Source organism: Berghia stephanieae, chromosome 12, assembly GCF_034508935.2.
Source record: "Berghia stephanieae isolate SIO BIC M18660-M18661 chromosome 12, UCSD_Bste_1.3, whole genome shotgun sequence".
NCBI lineage: Eukaryota > Metazoa > Mollusca > Gastropoda > Nudibranchia > Aeolidiidae > Berghia > Berghia stephanieae.
In genome coordinates this window covers 17768976-17787633 of record NC_088371.1, presented here as the reverse complement: position 1 = coordinate 17787633, position 18658 = coordinate 17768976, and the positions used below count along the sequence as shown (strand labels likewise).

Below are 18658 nucleotides of genomic sequence, written 5' to 3'. Positions count from 1 at the left end.
TCGGCCTTCAAATATTGACCGATTTAGATAACCCTCGTCTTTGTAAAAAAACCCAAACCCTCTCAAAGCTAGGATCTCGTATATATATATATATATATATATATATATATATATATATTATATATATTATATATATATATATATATATATATATATATATATGTGTGTGTATTTGTGCGTGTATGTTATAATAATAATAATAATAATAATAATAATAATAATAATAATAATAATATAATAATAATAATAATAATAATAATAATAATAATAATAATAATAATAATAATAATATATCATCATCATCATCATCATCATAATAATAATGATGATAATGATGATAATAATAATAATGATAATAATAATAATAATAATAATAATAATAATAATAATAATAATAATAATAATAATAATAATAATAATAATAATAATAATAATAATAATAATAATAATAATAATAATAATAATAATAATAATAATTAATAATAATAATAATAATAATAATAAGAAGAAGAAGAAGAAGAAGAAGAAGAAGAAAAATATAATAATAATAACAATAATAATAATAATAATAATAATAATAATAATAATAATAATAATAATAATAATAATAATAATAATAATAATAATAATAATAATAATAATAATAATAATAATAATAATAATAATAATAATAAGAAGAAGAAGAAGAAGAAGAAGAAGAAAAATAATAATATATTTCTATAGCGCCTATGCATCCACTTAAAAGTGCTCTGGCGCTATACAATTTACTCAAACGCACAACCACTCTTCCCCCCCCCCCCCCCCACAAACACACACACAGGCTCACACATATGTATAAAACATCAATCATAAAATGCCCTGTATAATAATTAAGTCTTTAGGTGCTTCTTAAATGTTAGAACACTAGGAGCAGATTTTATTCTACAACTGAAAGAGTTCCACAGACGTGGAGCTGTACAGTTAAAAGCTTTTTGGTGAAAATTATTAATGCATTTTATTTCTTTCATTAAGAGAGATTCTGATGATCTTAACACATGACTTGGTGTATAGACTTCAATAAGGTCTTGTAAGTAAGAAGGACCTACATTAATAAAACATTTGCGGCTATGTTGTCTAGTGGTATGACACTCGCTTTCGGGTTCGGGCCGTGCTGGGCGCATAGTTGAGTCCTTGGAGAAGGCTCTTTACTCGCATTCTCTCGCCGTACTCAGATCTGGCCTTTAACAGCTTTGTCTATGTCCGAAAAAAATTGTAACATCGCCTAACAGGCGTCATGTCCCGTCCTAAATGTTAAATGTTGCTGTTGGTCAGGGATCCCTTGTAAAGTGCTTTGGGCACATTTAGTGGATATTGCGCTATATAAAAGTTCAATTTTAATTAAAAACATTTATAGATAGTATGCAGATGACGTCACTCGGGCCTTTGTTATTGTTTTTGCCATCCGCGTTTGTGAGTTGTTCTCCCTAAACTGTATTAACCAGACTATAAAAGTTCATGGTTACACAGAGTTTGTGTGTTGGTCCGTTATACTTCCGGATGGCAATGTTGTGAACTCCTTGGCCAAGCGCATTCTATCTATTGGCGTATAAAAGAATTTAGTACTCTATTCTGTAGTGAACAGGGAGCCAGTGAAGATCATCTTTATATTGTTCTTTTTCTTGTTGAGATTTGTTTTGTTTAACTTGTTTCTATTAGATTAATTTACTTGTTGGTTATTTTCTTGTTTTTCTTTTTTTTTTTTCTTTTGGCTGGATTGATCCATTTTCGACCAAAGGACTACTTCTTTGGCGACTTACACTAAAAATATCCGGCACCTCTAGGAAACGTATTTCCTGTTTTAGAGAGCGGACAAGGATTGAGTAAATTGGGCCAGTTGGTTTATTAATCTAGGGAGATTTAAGCCAAATTGTCCCCGGGCCAGTGTTCATCTCTTGGCGATTGCTAAGTAAATACATACTCTCGTTCTTCTATGTCGTTCGTTGACGGATTTTGTTGTTTTTGTGATGAGTGAATGTGTTATCATTGTACATTTGTCCATACGTTTATTATAAAATATATTTTTGTATTTTTCTCATTCAATCAATCACTCATTCATTTACTTGTTCTCTCCCATACTTATTCGCTCATTCACTCTCTCACTCACTCCTTAATTCACTCATTCACTTACTCACTCACTCACTAATTCATTCAGTCACTATCATTCTTACCATCTACCTATCTGTTCACTTAGCTATTTATCTATCGATCCATCCATCTATCTTCCTATATCTATCTATCTATCTATCTATCTATCTATCTATCTATCTATCTATCTATCTATCTATCTATCTATCTATCTATCTATCTATCTATCTATCTATCTATCTATCTATCTTTCTCTCTATCTGTCCCGTTCTGTCCTCTATCTACCTGGTATTATGCAAACAGGTTTTAGCTTCTCACTTACGAAAATTATTAGAATGAATGAGAGTGAAGAAAGAAAGAAAGAAAGAAAAAAAGAGAGTGAGTGAGAGAGAGAGAGAGAGAGAGAGAAAGAGAGAAAGAGAGAGAGAGAGAGAGAGAGATTGTGTGTGTGTGAGTGTGTGTGTGTGTGTGTGTGTATGTGTCAGATAGCCGATAGACATAGAGAGAGAAACACCAATAGATGGATCGAGACAGATAGCAGATAGATAGATAGATAGACAGATAGATGGATAAATAGGTAGATAGATAGATAGATAGATAGATAGATATATAGATAGATAGATAGATATATTGACGGATATGTAGAGAGGAATAAAGGAAAGTAGTTTAAATATTTATGCTTATGGCTTATTAAAGGGTGTTCTGTTTCTTTTTTTTTTTAATCTTTTTTTTTTTTGGTATATATTTTCAGAAAAAAAGTGTAGAGCTTGCACGACTTAATAAAGATGAGAAACAATCGGTTCGGAGAAATGCCAGATGAAAGCAGAGAATAAAAGTATCACGGTGTCAGATGGTCAAACCCGGTATTACGTCTATAGATAGTATGCACTTGTCTAAGAAGCTCACGACATTGCCATCCGGAAGTATATCGGATCAACACACAAAGCTATGTGTAATCTTGAAAGTTTATAGTTTGGTCAATACAGTTTAGTGAGAATTACTCATAAACGCGGATGGCAAAAAAACAACAACAAAGCAACAACAAAGACCCGAATGACGTCGACTTCATTCTATCTATATGACATCATCTATTGGCTGAGAGGACACCTCCCCCCCCTATCTCTCTATCTCTCTCTCTCTCTCTATGTATCTATCTATCTCTATCTCTCTCAGCGCGGCGGTGGATCCCGGGTTTGGCTACTTGACACTGTCATATCTTTGTTCTTTGTTTTCATTTGACACGTCTTCATAACCTTTATATCTCATTTGTTTTGTTTGTGTTCTTTCAAAGCAATAAAACGCCATTATAGAGTCCATCAAACAAGATTTAAATTTAGAGATCGTAAAAATATTTCAGAAGTCAATGAATAACAATTTTCAATTATTTACCTTCCACAGAACAAAAACGTACAGAAACCAGAAGATTGTTTTATCAACAGAACTACGTTTAGAGTAACATTATTTCAAAGTATGTAAGTTCTTCCACAAAGCGGTGAAATGTTATTGTAAAGTTATTTAAAGAATTCCATCATATAAGCATTTAGAACTCATTGGAGCCGGGATCTGAAAGAGTCATACATTATAAGCCGTATAATAGCACAGTTTCATAATGGATGCCGGGATACTCCGAGCCTTAAAAGCCGTCAAAGACAATCGTTATATTCAGTACGCTGGTCTAGGCCTGGCAAATTTGGTGGAACAGGAGGATCAAATTGACAAGGAAACCGGAAAACGGAAACGTAAAAGCAAATACCAGCTCATCCGGATCAGCGCTGCTGTGTGCGGTATTGAACTCTGCTACGCCGCTGAAACGGCTTTCGTCAGTCCGATTTTACTCAAGCTCGGCGTCCCTGCATCTCTGATGACATTGGTTTGGTGTCTGAGTCCTGTCATAGGCTTTTTCCTGGTCCCTATTATGGGTTCTCTCAGTGATCGGTGTCGTATGAAAATAGGCCGACGTCGCCCTTTCATCATCATTCTCTCCCTTGGAATTATTTTTGGACTGGGTCTTGTACCTAACGGTCAAATTTTTGGTGTGCTTTTAGGCGATACTTGGAATAAAATACCATTTCCTCCACCTTCAACTTCACCCAACTCCCCTTCCTTTCATTCTCCTAGTCGGTTTCATACAGCGGCGCCTTCTCAAACATCTACAATGAAATCAATATATAAAACTTTTCGATTTCCAATGTCGCCTAAGGCGAATAAACGATTTTCGAATTCATCGTTACTTTCTTCTTCGCAACAATCATCATCTTCTTCACAATTATCATCATCATCATCGTCATCATCATCGTCATCATCATCGCCATCGTTATCGTCACCATCCATAAACTACGAGACTATTGATTTGCCAATAGAATCAAAATATCATTTTCCTTCAAATTCTGATTCGGACATTTCAAAGTATCGATTTTACAACGACTCAACATTCGACAATAACAATAGCACAGAGGACGTACCCCCATCTGTTTTCTTCTCCGTGCCCAGCGAGCATCTAAGGGGGATAATCCTCACCATTTTAGGCGTTGCTCTTCTCGACTTCAACTGCGACGCGTGCCAATCGCCCTGTAGGGCCTATCTTCTGGATGTCAGTGTACCCGAAGACCACTCTCAAGGCTTAACAATGTTTACGGTCATGGCGGGGGCGGGCGGGGCAGTTGGTTACGTCATGGGAGGGATAGACTGGAACTCCACAGGCTTTGGAGAAGCCTTTGGGGGTCATATCCGGGTAGTGTTTACCCTAGTTCTCGTAGCGTTTATTATTTGTATTACATCAACTCTTACATCGTTCAAGGAAATTCCCCTTTCGAATTTAAACGTTAACGAAGAGAAGTTGCAAGCAAAAAAGAAGAAAAAGGATAAGAAAAAATATAGAAAATTTACAAACGAGGAGGATACCTCCTCAGGTGATGATGGGGATGAAACAATTGCAACTCAGGCAAAAATAAACTATGGGGCATTATCAGATACTGGGAAACCAAATCAAATATTTGTCACCAATTTGAATGAAAACGAAAAAATCAATCCAGATTTAAGTCAATTTCATGCACCTTTGACTTCAACTACAGAGGTTCAAAATTCAAATTTGAATACAAGTAATAGTAGAAACATTGCACAAAATGTTTGCAGAGATAAAGAAGCGAGGAACAGTTTGTCTGTCAATGCGAGGAAATCTTCAGATCCTTCTCCATTTTCTAACGTTCAAAATCTATTCCAGACCAACAAATCAGAAATTGACTCGTCCAGTATTTCAAAATCAATAACCGAAAGGACTTTTGAGAACGGTGTTCAAAGGAATGGACACATTTGCAGCAAAACGAGTCCAAATCTATCAAGCACCAAATCGTGCTCATTAGACTCAGATACTCCAAAGGAAATAAGTCCGTACACAATGCGTAATGACGTAAACAGCAAAAATGATGACATAACGGTGCCAATCGACATTCTAGAAGTTTCTACGGATGTGACGTTGAAGACTTACCTTCGGTCAATAGTACGCATGCCCAGATGTATGTGGATACTCTGTTTGACCAATCTGTTCTGTTGGATGTCTCTGGTTTGTTACTCGCTGTACTTTACAGATTTTGTAGGTGAGTGGGATTTTTATTTGTTTTATTTATATGCATAGTTTACTTATTTATCAAGCATGAGCATTTATACATTACATTTCCGCAATGGGATTCAATAGTCTGATGTCACGTCCGCCCAGCAACAAGTAGATTGGTTCTAAACAAAGAAAATTGGTACTTTTTTATTCTTCATGCTGGCTTTAACTTTTTTTCACACGGCATGTGATCAGAATGTATAAAAGTCAAAACATGATCAGATTTATAATGTTTTTCTCCTCTGGATACACTTTTATGCTCGTCTGAGAAGTATTTCATGAGGGCGTCCGCCATTGTTTCGATAGTTTAGTACTAGTTACTAAGTTACTATGCCTCATTACGAGAAAAAGTGACGGCACGACTGTTGAAGCCTATTACATTATGCACATTATGCTTCGTATTCAATACTGTCAATGATGACGCTTGTCGTCCATGGGATGGACCCGTTATCAGAGTTAGAGGCATTGTGGATAGTCTTACTTCATAAACTATCTCAAAATGCTACTTAGCTGCTAGAAGCTGTCGTTTGTAAATAGCAATAAAACAAAAATGCATATAACAGCTTAAAAATACAGCAAACAACAAAAAAAAAAAAACAAAAAAAAAAAAAACAACAACAAAAAACCCCCCAAAAACAAGCAACGTTTCGGACTCAAACCCCTTCTTCATCCAACAACAAAAACAATAAAAACACAAATACGGCAGATAAATATTTAGCACGCCTTTTTGGTAAGTAATAAGATCTTGGAATGTAAACAAAAAGAAACTTTCGTTAGGAATATTAATATTCCGCTCTATTCTGCACCTAATAATAGGCTTCAACTTTCGTGACGTCACTTCCCTCTTAATGACACATTATAGTAACTTAGAAACTGGTTCTAAACAACAAACAAACCAATAACAAAGATTCGAGTGACGTCACTTAATTCTATCTATAGTCTGATTAATGTAATGTAGGGAAAACTAATCACAAACAGGCGGTATAGATATCTCGAAGATGACGTCACTCGGGTCTTTGTTATTGTTTCTTGCCATCCGCGTTTTTGAGTAATGCTCACGGAACTGTATTAACCCGACTATAAACGTTCATGGATACACACAGTTTTGTGTGTTGGTCCGTTATACTTCCGGATGGCAATGTTATGAGCTTCTTAGCCAAGCGCATACTATCTATATAGATAATATCGACAAAGAGCTGATTGACAACTTCGTTCCTTCCAGATTATTTGAGTTATAACAAAGACCTGAATTTAAAACAACAATTTGAGCTTTTATAGAGCAATATCCACTAAAGCGCGTTACAAGGGATCACTAGCCAACAGTAACACTTAACATATAGAACAAGACATGACGTGTGTTAGGCATTTTTTTCGGACAGATACAGCGCTTTTAACAGTTTGGTACTCACTGTGCGGTGAGAGAACGCAAGTAAAGAGTCTTTTCCAATGACTCAACAATGCGCCGAGCGAGGCTCGAACACAGGACCTTCCGATTCGAAAGCAAGTGTCAAATCACTAGACCACATAGCCGCGAAGAAAGACATAAGTCTTATACTCCTACGTTTGGAGTTTCGAATGAGTTCCCAGTACCACTGCTCGAACTTGGGAGCGCGCGTTGATAACCAGTTCGAAATGTCAAGTGCAGGAATTCAAGAATATGTTTTATTAAAAAACAAACAAACTTGAGTTTTTATAACGCAATATCCACTAAACGTGCTCAAATCACTTTGCACGGGGTCTCTATCAAAACAGCAACACGAAGGGCGAGCCATTACGCCTGTTAGGCCATAATATTATATATTTTTCGAACGGAGACAACGTTATTAACGGTCAGGTACACACTTTACACCTGAGCACGGTGAGAGCATATGAGTAAAGAGCCTTTTTCCAAGGACTCAACTATGCGCCGCTCGGGGCTCGAACCCAGGAGCTTCTGATCCAAAGGCCAGTGTCATACCACTAGATCACAGCCGTACAATATATTAGACATTATTATACCCCTCAAACGACATCAGACATATTATTTCTCATCAAGCTTTATCATTATCTATACCAATGGACCTCCCATAGTGGGCTGTGTCTTTTATCCCTCTGACTCTGCTTATCTGCTTTGTAAAGCGCTTTGAGAACATTTTTTGGATATTGCTTTATATAAAAGCTCAATTTTTTTTCCAACTTGCTTTCTGTCTTTGTCGGGGAACGAGATTACTTGGTTTTGTCCTAACCCTGGCCGGAGATCCTGGCTAGGAGGGAAACAGTCAAATGTGAAATAATTATAGTTTGGAGAGATGACATTTTTTCCCTTGTAAATCATCTATCTGTTACTTATTTATTCTTATTTGATTATATGTAACCCTCCATCTCAAAACAGTATTATATCGGGATGATCTAGCTTTTCATCATAGCTTGTCGCTCCAATACCGAACCCACTCCACAGCATCTGGGAAGCAGACTCTTAGGTCATGATCAGTGCAGCTGGGGCCGTCCTGGCATTCTCTAAGGATGTGCTCCATCGTTTGGTCTGGGCATCCACACGAACACAAGCTAATCTCAGCCAGCACCGACTTTATCATGCTTCCAGCTGTACTCTCGAGTTTTGCCTGTTCTCTGTTTAGTGTTACCCATTCATTCATGAGGAGCCAGCTCCGTTTTGTAGGGTCAATCCTTTTCTCGGATCTTCAGCGGCTTCATTTGCGTGATTGTCCCACTCCCTCTATGTGGAAAGTCTGTATGATCAGGGTTGATGCTTTCTTCATGAAGCTCTTTCTCGACTTCAGTCCACTTGTCGTTGGGTTGTGGTAATGGAGGGGGGTGCCTTGGGTCCATTTTCTGTTGGAAATTGAATATAATATAGACAAAAACATGAAACTAAGGTTTAATTTTTATTCATTATAATGGAGAATGAATATAATTATCGTCAGAGCAACCCCCCAAAAAAAAAAAAATTCAAAAATTAGTAATTCCTTTCATTTTAATCCTTAAGTCACTTTTCGGAGACCCAATTCATCCCGATATAATACCGTTTTGAAACGATGGGTCACATATTACAGTGATTTGTAAGCATTTTAGTGTATTCCTCTCGATGAGATCGCGTGCTTGTGTTCTGGATGAATTTATGTTAGAAGATCTCAAACTAAGTACACTGACAGTGTGTTTTTGGGAGTTGTTTCTGCAGACCTACCTATCTGACAATCTAAAAAAAATCGTAATTTTCGGGAGAGGGAAATTGTAGTCGCTATAGTTTCAGTAATTTTAAAAATCAACAATTTACCCCTCACAGAGAGAAGACTTCAAAACCCTTAATATCATGTTGTCTGGCGTCAACTTTCATTTTCAATAAGTTTTTATGACTAAGAGATGATACTCGTGATATTCTAAAAATGGAGGCAACATTTCGAAATTCTACGGTACATTGCTAACCTTGTTTTACTCGCGTCAAAATATTTGACCTTAGAAATTTCATTCGGCTAAGTGGTCTTGTGGTATGACATTTGCCTTCAGATTTGAAGGTCCAGGGTTCCACTCCCGCTCTGAGCGGCCGATAGTTGAGTCCTTGTAAAATGAAACTTATTTCTTGAACTCCATACATATTGATAGGTCTAGACGGTCTATATCTTGATGATAGGGACGGCATAACTATTTTCGCTTTTATGATACAGTGAAATCGGGTTTTCCCCAAACCGAAAGTGGTTCAAAGGCAACCGCATCAGTTAACACGTAGGTCAAGAAATAATACATTTGAGGCGCTACTACCATCTTTAAAAAAAAAAAAAAAAACAAAAAAAAAAAACAAAAAAAAAAAACAAAACAGACAGCCTTGTTACCGGGAAGGTACACATTTTGCACCTGGGTGCGGTGAGAGAATGTGTTTTCAGAGGCCAATTCAAGGACTACCCCCCCCCCCCTACCCCAGAGTGGGATTTTAACCAGGGAGCTGCCAGTCTATGTAAACGAAGCATAGAAGGGTGTTAAACTATTGTACTCCCATAGTGGACAGGGAGGTACTTACGGCGTCTTCTATCCCCCTATATCTGTTTTCCAACTGTCTTTCTATTTTTGCCTTGGAATGAGATTTGGTTTTGTCCTGGCCCTGGCCGGATACCCTGACTAGGAGGGAAACAGTCAAATGTATAGTTAGTTTTTAGTTTTGGGAGATGATATTTTTTTTCCTCGTAAATCATCTCTCTGTTAAGCGCTGTATTATGTTTTGTTTATGTATTATATATGATTTGTAAACATTTGAGTGTATTCCTCTTAGTGGGGACCTGTGCTTGTGTCTGAATGACTTTTAGGTGATCTCAAACTAAGTACTTTGATGGTGTGCTCTTGGAATCCACATCTGTTTCCTATTTGAACCAATTATTCTTTGTCTTACCTTTTCTTGGGTGCTTTAATTGTAATTCTAGAACTTTTAACTATCCCATTTTTTAAATTTTTTACTGGCGCTGATATGACGTACATGTCTTGCAAGTGCCGTAAAACCCTTAAAAACATAAAAACAAAAACATTAAACTACTGTAGATGTTTGACGGATCAAAACACAGAATTTGTGACACACCTTCAAATCGCTTGGACAAAATAAGCAGGTAGTTTACAAACAATAGAAAGAATGAGGCTGACGTCACTCCTCTTTTTGATTTTGTTTTAAGACCACAAGTTAGATGACGAGTTTTTAAAAAATAGATTCTCTCAATCAGACAATTGATTACATAAAAAAAGATAAAAATACTCACAGTATTCGCCAGCCGGATATAAAGTACAAACACACCCTAGTCTGATTGATAGTGGATATGGATTTGCAGAGAAAAAAAACAACAAAAACAACCCAAAAGCCCCAAATACACTTTTGAAACTCACACTTCATTTTTCCTTCATCTTCTCTACAGGTCAAGCAGTTTTCCAGGGCAACCCCCAAAGTCCAGTTGGCAGCCACGAACACAATCTGTACGATGAAGGAATACGATTGGGTTCCATGGGAATGTCTCTCTACTCCCTCTCTTGTGCTTGCTACTCTCTGGTCATCGAGAAACTTGTCCGGCGATTCCGTAAGTAATAAATGTTAGCCAATAGCAAGTTAACGATTACGTTCCAAGCCTACAACGATCGACTAATAAAAAATATAACAAAGAGGTGGGTGACGTCACCTTCGTACCTTAAATAACTGAAATTTGGCTTGTTATTATTATTATTATTATATTATTTTGATGAATTGATGATATATGATATGATATGATGATGATTATTTATTATTATTATTATTATTATTGTTATTTTATTATTATTATATCATTATTCATACATCACATTCATTATATTATTATTATTATTATTATATTATTATATATATATATTATTATACTATTCTATACTTTACTACTACTACTACTACTATATACTATATATATTATTATTATTATTATTATTATTATTATTATTATTATTATTATTATTATTATTATTATTATTGTTGTTGTTATTGGAAGATAATGGAAGAAAACAAAGATATGTTCTCAGAGTCTTAGGACAGATCTTCGTTTCGTCCACGTCGTTCGTAATCGTGTTAGGTTGGGAAAGTAATGGTTAATAGCTAATGCTTCAATCTGGTTAACTTACCAGCCATTTACAGAATTTTCACCAAATATTCACACACACCCAACACAAAATTAAACTATTCGTACTCAAAAAGAAAAACAACAAATACATTCTATACATAACATTGTATTGCGAAATGAACTCTACAACACGATGTCTGGATTTTATAACTATAATAAGAAAATATTCTTTAAATTTTGTGATGTACAAAAGAAATCAGAATGAGAAAACTGTTGATTGCATCGTAAAAAATATGACGATTTTCCCATGATTGGTAAGGAGAGAGTTAATGTCAGAATGTACCCGACATCGAAATGCGAGTCCAAAGTTGGAACTGACGGAAAATAGAATTTCAATTGATGCCTATGTTTAGGTAAAATACTCATACCATCCGCCAGCTGAATGTAACGGACCAACACATAAAGTTGTGTGTTTCGTTGATAGTCCAGTTGATGTAATTTAATCACCAAAAAACGGCTGTCTAAAAACGATAACAAAGTGCTGAGTGACGTCAATTTAGTTCCTTCTATAATCTCCTTGTGGTGGGGAACATAACCACGCCCCTCGGGCAGTAATTGTCAAACATAGCAAACTCCACAGATACATGTATTACAATCGATAGTGTGTGTGTGTGTGTGTGTGTGTGTGTGTGTGTAGTTAAAATACACACTTTTCTACCGCTTGATCAATAGAACCAGTACAAAAACTCTCACAGTTTTGACAATAGACACATAGAAAACCACGCCTCTCGGACAGTCGTCATAATGTAAATACTGACAGTGATTGGTTAACAAAGCAAACTACACATGTTTTACTAATCAATAGTATGTGTCTATGTAAAATAACCACTGTTCTTACCGCTTGATCAATAGAAAAAAACATAGAAAACTCGTGTAAACTTAAACGTTAAAATATGATCGAGAAAATCGTGTGATAAGTAGTCACTTATTTGGCAGAATAAAAATAATAACAGTGATCAGAGAGAGGTCAATACCATTCACATTACTGTTTATGAAGAAACCAACTATGTTTAGTGTTTATATGAGCACGTGTGAAGGTGTGTCACAAATTCCATGTTTTGATTGGTCAAACATCTACTGCTTTATCTTATGCGCGAACTCGTGAGCACGCGTTGGAAACAGAGTTCGAAATACTCTTCAATAGTCGTAACGTCACTTCCTTCCTAATGACGCATGGTAACTTAGTAACACTGGCTCTAAACTATCGGAACAATAGCGGACGCCCGTATGAAATATTTCTCCGGCGAGGATAAAAGCGTTTCCAGAGGAAAATAACCCCATAAATTTGATCATGTTTTGACTTTTACACATTCTGATCACAAGGCATATGAAAAGGGAATGAAAAGTTCTAGCCAGCATAAAGAATAAAAAGTAATGATTTTCTTTGTTTAGAACCAAGATGGCCGCCGTTGCCGGGTGGCTGACATCAGACTACTGAATCCTATTAAAAACGCAGAAGTTTAATAATAATTTCATCATTTACACCCAATGACCTCACCCATGTGGTATTTAAAAGAAAATGTAAATGTTGCTGCTCGAAGCTCGAAGAAATGAATAACAACGTGAAGCTGAATGTAAGCTTCAAATTAATATACGGAAAACATATAAAATGGACGTTTCGGGTTTCCCCTTTATCAACAAAACAGGACGAATGAAACACTACCGACGTCTGTAGTGTTTCATTCATCCTGTTTGGTTGATAAAGTGGAAACCAGAAACGTCCAATTTACCTGTTTTCGTATATTAAACTGAAGCTTACATTCAATTTCACATTATTATTTATCAAAAAAACTCAACAAATTCTATCTTATTTAAAACATTTCTCGTTATCATTGGTTCTGAAATTCAACGATTTTACCTAAATAATTATAATTGACCAGTTGAATTTTGACCAATAAAAACATGAAATTTGTGACAAACCCTCACACGTGCTCGGACAAACATAGTTGGTTGTTTATAAACAGTAACGTGAATGGAATCGACCCCTCTCTGATCATTGTTATTGTTTTCATACCGCCAAATTGGTGGCTAGTTATCACATGATTTTCTTGATCAGATTATAAATGTTTAGGTTTACACATAATTTTCTGTATTGATTCTATTGATCAAGCGGTAGAACAGTTGGTATTTTACTTAAGCGCAAACCATCGATAATAAAACACGTGTAGTTTGCTGTGTCTACCAATCACTGCCATTGTTTACATTATGACGATTGTCCGAGAGGCGTGGTTATCTACCTTTCTATTGCAATCAAGATATCACAACGTGTCAAAATCTATTTTTAGCAAAACGGGATATATTATAGATATTATGCTCTTGGCTAAGAAGCTCACAACATTGCCATCCGAAAGTATAACGGATCAATACATGAAACTATGTGTAATCTTGAACGTTTATAGTCTGGTTAATACAGTTTAGCGAGAATTACTCATAAACGTGGATGGTAAAAAGCAATAACAATTACCCGAGTGACGTCAACTTCGATATGTATAGATAGAATGCGCTTGGCCAAGGAGTTCACAACATTGCCATCCGGAAGTATAACGGACCAACACACAAACTCTGTGTAACCATGAACTTTTATAGTCAGATTAATACAGCTTAGTGAGAACAACTCACAAACGCCGATGGCAAAAACAATAACAAAGGCCTGAGTGACGTCATCTTCGAACTATCTATACGGGGGTTCAGGTAAAAAAAATGTCTCCTAAACTCCCACGTGAATAAAGAGCCTTTTCCGAAGGCTCAACTATTCGCCGAGAGAGGCTCGAATCCATGACATTCTGATCCGAAAGCGAGTGTCATACCACAAGACCACACAGCCGCACTAAAAATTGGGACTTCAGAGGTTTGACCAGACAACCATCACTCTCACTGACAAATTGTTCTGACAGGAAGCATGGCTTTGGCATTTTAGAGAAAGTGAAAGAAATGAAGATATGAGTTTTGAATGATCATTGGGCAGCCCTTTTGAACTCAATACCGGCTAAATATAGAATATTGACAATGAAAACGCTACCGAATCGCCATGCCTGAAATAGTGAGATGCGATGTTATGGTGACAACAATCCGCGGAGCCATCGATGCCTCTCATCACCAGTAATATCTTCTAAACCAATCACTCGATGTCAAAGAGTCTTCCACTAAGAGATCTCATTATGTCCGCCATTTATAATGAATGGGGTTGTATTACCCAGTCATCCGGTTACCTGCCCCTGACTCCTGCTCTCACGGGAGGTAATTCTTGTAGAATTGGAATGTCAAGTGCATACTGCTTGGGCTGCCAGCTTTGATTTGGTGGGACGAGTCACGCTGGTCGTGAATTTGGTTGTTGGGGGGTTTTGGATGATGAGATGACGAGATGGTGATATAATAATGATAATATATGATGATATATGAATAATGATAATAATAATATAATAATAATAATAATAATAATAAATAATAATATAATAATAATAATAATAATATAATAATAATAATAATAATAATAATAATAATAATAATAATAATAATAATAATAATAATAATAATAATAATAATAATAATAATATATAATAATAATAATAATAATAATAATAATAATAATAATAATAATCAACAACAACAATGAATAATAATAAATAATAATAATAATAATAATAAATAATAATAATAATAATAATAATAATAATAATATAATAATAATAATAATATAATAATATAATAATAATAATAATAATAATAATAATAATAAATAATAATAATAATAATAATAATAATAATAATAATAATAATAATAATAATTACCTTAAAGAAGGAATGAAGTTGACGTCACGGACGTCTTTGTTATTATTTTTAGACAGCCTCGCCTGTTAATGATACATTCTCATTACATTTTATCAATCAGACGACTATCAACACCTGTCAGCCAAATTAAACATACCAACACACACACACACAGCTGTGTGTAACCTTTTACATTTAAAGTCTGACGATATAATTTACTGAGAACTTATCACTAATAGGCTGTCTATAAATAATTTTTTTAAAAACATAACAAAACAGCTGAGTGACGTCAGTTTTGTTCCTTCTATAGTGACGAAATTATCTGGCCTGTGAGTTAACGAAGGCTGATTGTGAACGCTTGCATGTGTCTTTTGGATATCTAACTCTAACATATATTGGGAATTGACTGACGGCTGTGAATGATTACCTGGTAATAGGTAGTGATAGATATTTTAATAGTATTAGTGCAAAAAGGACGCATACCAGATGACAGGGACTGTATGAAACGGAAATAGCTTCCCTAGCTTCCATTGGGGCAGCGTGGCTCTTCGGTACGGTCTTTGCTTCTTGCCCGAAAGGGACCGAGTCCAATCACCCACCTCTGCGATGTGTGGCCTTGAGCAAGTCACCTCGCTCTAGCTCAATTTGCGGCGCTGCACTGCGGCTTACGCCGGAGATATTCCGGTCTTCTCTTGGGATAGACCCTAGAGAAAAATTTCCCCTATGGGACGCAGAAAGGGAATTTTTAAATTTTTTATTATGACCTGTTGGATCACTGTGATACTCTGAGCATGATAAATCAGTAGACATTCACCCCCTATGACTATGATCATTTATCTTTTTTCATTTGTGTCAGTGCATGACACAATCAGTCGGAATGTGAAAATTTTGGATGCATTTCTTTACATTCTCTGAAAGAATATGCTCCCAGAGCATTTTAATCTTTATTTAAAGTAAATCGGGTGATTTTTCATGAAGTTTTGGTCATATGTATGGGAAAGATGTCCAGCAACTTTTCTCAAATTTCATACTTTTTCAACTCGACTAGCTGCAGACAATATTTAGAAGTGAAATTAAGCTTTGATATTTCACGTACATGTATAAAAAGGATTAATTTAATCACTTATGGCAAAAATCTCATTTTTGATTTAAAAATTGACCTTCTAACTAAACTTGACAACATCTCAGTTCAAACTTTTTTACCATCCTATTGATTTTGTCATTCACTTGTAACATTAATTCATTTGCAATTGGTTTTTATTTTCACCACAGGAGCCAAACGTGTCTACGTCATAGGCCAGCTAGTGTACACTGTCGGAATGTTGGTAATGTCTGCCTCAAGGAGTAAAGTGGCGGTGATCTTGATGTCCCCTACAGCGGGTGTGATGTACGCCACCCTCTTCACCATGCCCTATTTGGTGGTTGCTCATTACCATGCGAGAGGGATGGTGAGTTCATGATAGATAACGTTGGTCTCTTTATTGATTTTGATGCTTTTGCTGTTGTTGATAATGACCACCATGAGCATTTATATAAAATAAAAAAATAAATAAAATTTCCTTTATTCATCCTATAGGGATGCAATCAATGATGGTGAGCACAAAAGGTTTAAAAGGTGCAGCTCATAGTGACGTAGAACAGAATAATCTAGAATAGAATAGAATAGAATAGAATGAATAATCGAAAGTCCCTGTTTGATCAGAAACACTCTTGTTTTATACCGTATTGTAAACTCTTCCCACAATTCCTTTCACCAAAGGTCAGTTTTTACGCCCAAATAATCAAAGGTCGTACGCCCAAATAACAAATTAAATATGGTACGCCCAGATAATATCGCACGCCCAAATAATACTGTACGCCTAAATTATAATTACCAATAATAATTACTATAATTTAATGCTTTTATCCCTAAATACCAAGTAACACAGATCAAAGAAAGTAATTTTCTAGTACTCAATAATTGATATACAAGCACCGTGAATTAATTAAACCCACTTGCTGTAAGCTAACTCTCTTACATCATCATCATCATCATCATCATCATCATCATCATCATCATCATCATCATCATCATCATCATCATTATCACCATCACCACCAGTATCATCATCTGGATTAATAATAACATCATTATTATCATTATTACTACCGTGATCATTAACATTAATCGTCATTTTCATCACAACATCATTGTCATTATTTCCCAATCTTCATAATAATTATCACCATTATCATCTCCACCTTCTCCATCCCCAGTTTTCCCAGAGTGATACGATAGGAGGCGAAGAACGACAGGTCAGGGGACTGGGAACTGACGTAGCCATTATCAGTTCTATGGTGTTCCTCGCCCAGTTCCTCCTCTCAGTCTTCATGGGCACGGCAGTCTCCATGCTACGTAGTACGACAACAGTGGTTGTAGCTAGTTCTGTCCTCAGTTTTATGGGGGCTCTTACGGCCACACAAATCACATATCTAGATTTGTGAAGTTCTCAGAATACAACTATCCTTCAGTTTTTACAAAGCCCTCTCTCTCTCTCTAATTTGTACAAATCGAATTTTATAGTCATAATAATGAAGTAGTAAAAGTAGTCCTTCAGAGCCATTCGGCCCGTGGAGCCGGAGTTTATCCCAGTTTCTATAGCGTGAAACGGACAATAGCAATTGTTTGCTATTTTAAAAAAATAGGACGCGTCTTTCCTCCAAATCTAACAGACTCAGCTACCGGGGGGGGGGGGGGGGGGGGGGGGGGGCGTTCAGAAAAAATCTCGCCTGCACCTGGGATCGATCTTTGCGTGTGAAGCGAGTGCTCTACCATAATAATAAAACTTGGGTTTTAACTTACATGCTTTGTTGAAGACAAAGAAGGGGTTAGTTAAAAAAAAAAAAACCAACCCTAAGTGCCAAAAAGTTGCTTTAGAGAAAAATGCGAAAAACCCTATTTTTTTATCATTACTCCCAGAACCTTGGATTCATAGAGGGCCAAATTGTTGAAGTATTTTATGGTTTATGTTATCCGTGCAAAGACATATACCCCAATAAATTTATTTAAAAATGCTGTCTATTTTCACTTTCTAAAAATATGGGTTGGTGGCACTTAGGGGATTTTTTGAACTAAGCCCTTCTAAATAGTTATATATTTATGATATTTTTCTACACAACAATAAGATCCACGAATCCTTGGTTTATCAAGTTTTCTATGACAGAAAACAGACAGTAACATTTCTTAATTTCTTTTTACAGTTTTGATGACACGTTAAATTATAGAAAAATGCTAACATAGAACTTCGAAATTACAGTTGGATGAGTCAGTAAAAAAACAAAAACAAACAAAAAACCAAAACAAAAACTCCTCAAAGACAAATAACAATCAAAGAAAGATAAATATTTAAGAATATGTAAAAATAAAACCAAAACCAAAAACCAAACAAAAAAAATCAAACAAATAAACTAAAAGCAAACAACACCCCCCCCCGCCTAAAAAACCATAACAAATAATAAAAAACAAACTGAACAAACAAAATACCCAAAACAAGCGGACAACAACAAC

The 18658-nt window shown here is 35.6% G+C and overlaps 1 protein-coding gene across 1 annotated transcript in view; it reads left to right on the top strand.

Annotated features, from left to right (window-relative positions):
- Positions 1-17824, top strand: part of LOC144958052 (proton-associated sugar transporter A-like) — a 46842-nt gene extending 29018 nt beyond the window's left edge. The window contains exons 2-5 of the mRNA XM_078889638.1: positions 3523-5717; positions 10618-10776; positions 16384-16559; positions 17368-17824. Coding sequence (XP_078745764.1) covers positions 3734-5717; positions 10618-10776; positions 16384-16559; positions 17368-17595 — 2547 coding nt within the window. The 5' untranslated portion in view covers positions 3523-3733 and the 3' untranslated portion in view covers positions 17596-17824. The remainder of the gene's footprint in view (positions 1-3522; positions 5718-10617; positions 10777-16383; positions 16560-17367) is intronic.
- Positions 17825-18658: the final 834 nt, after the last annotated feature.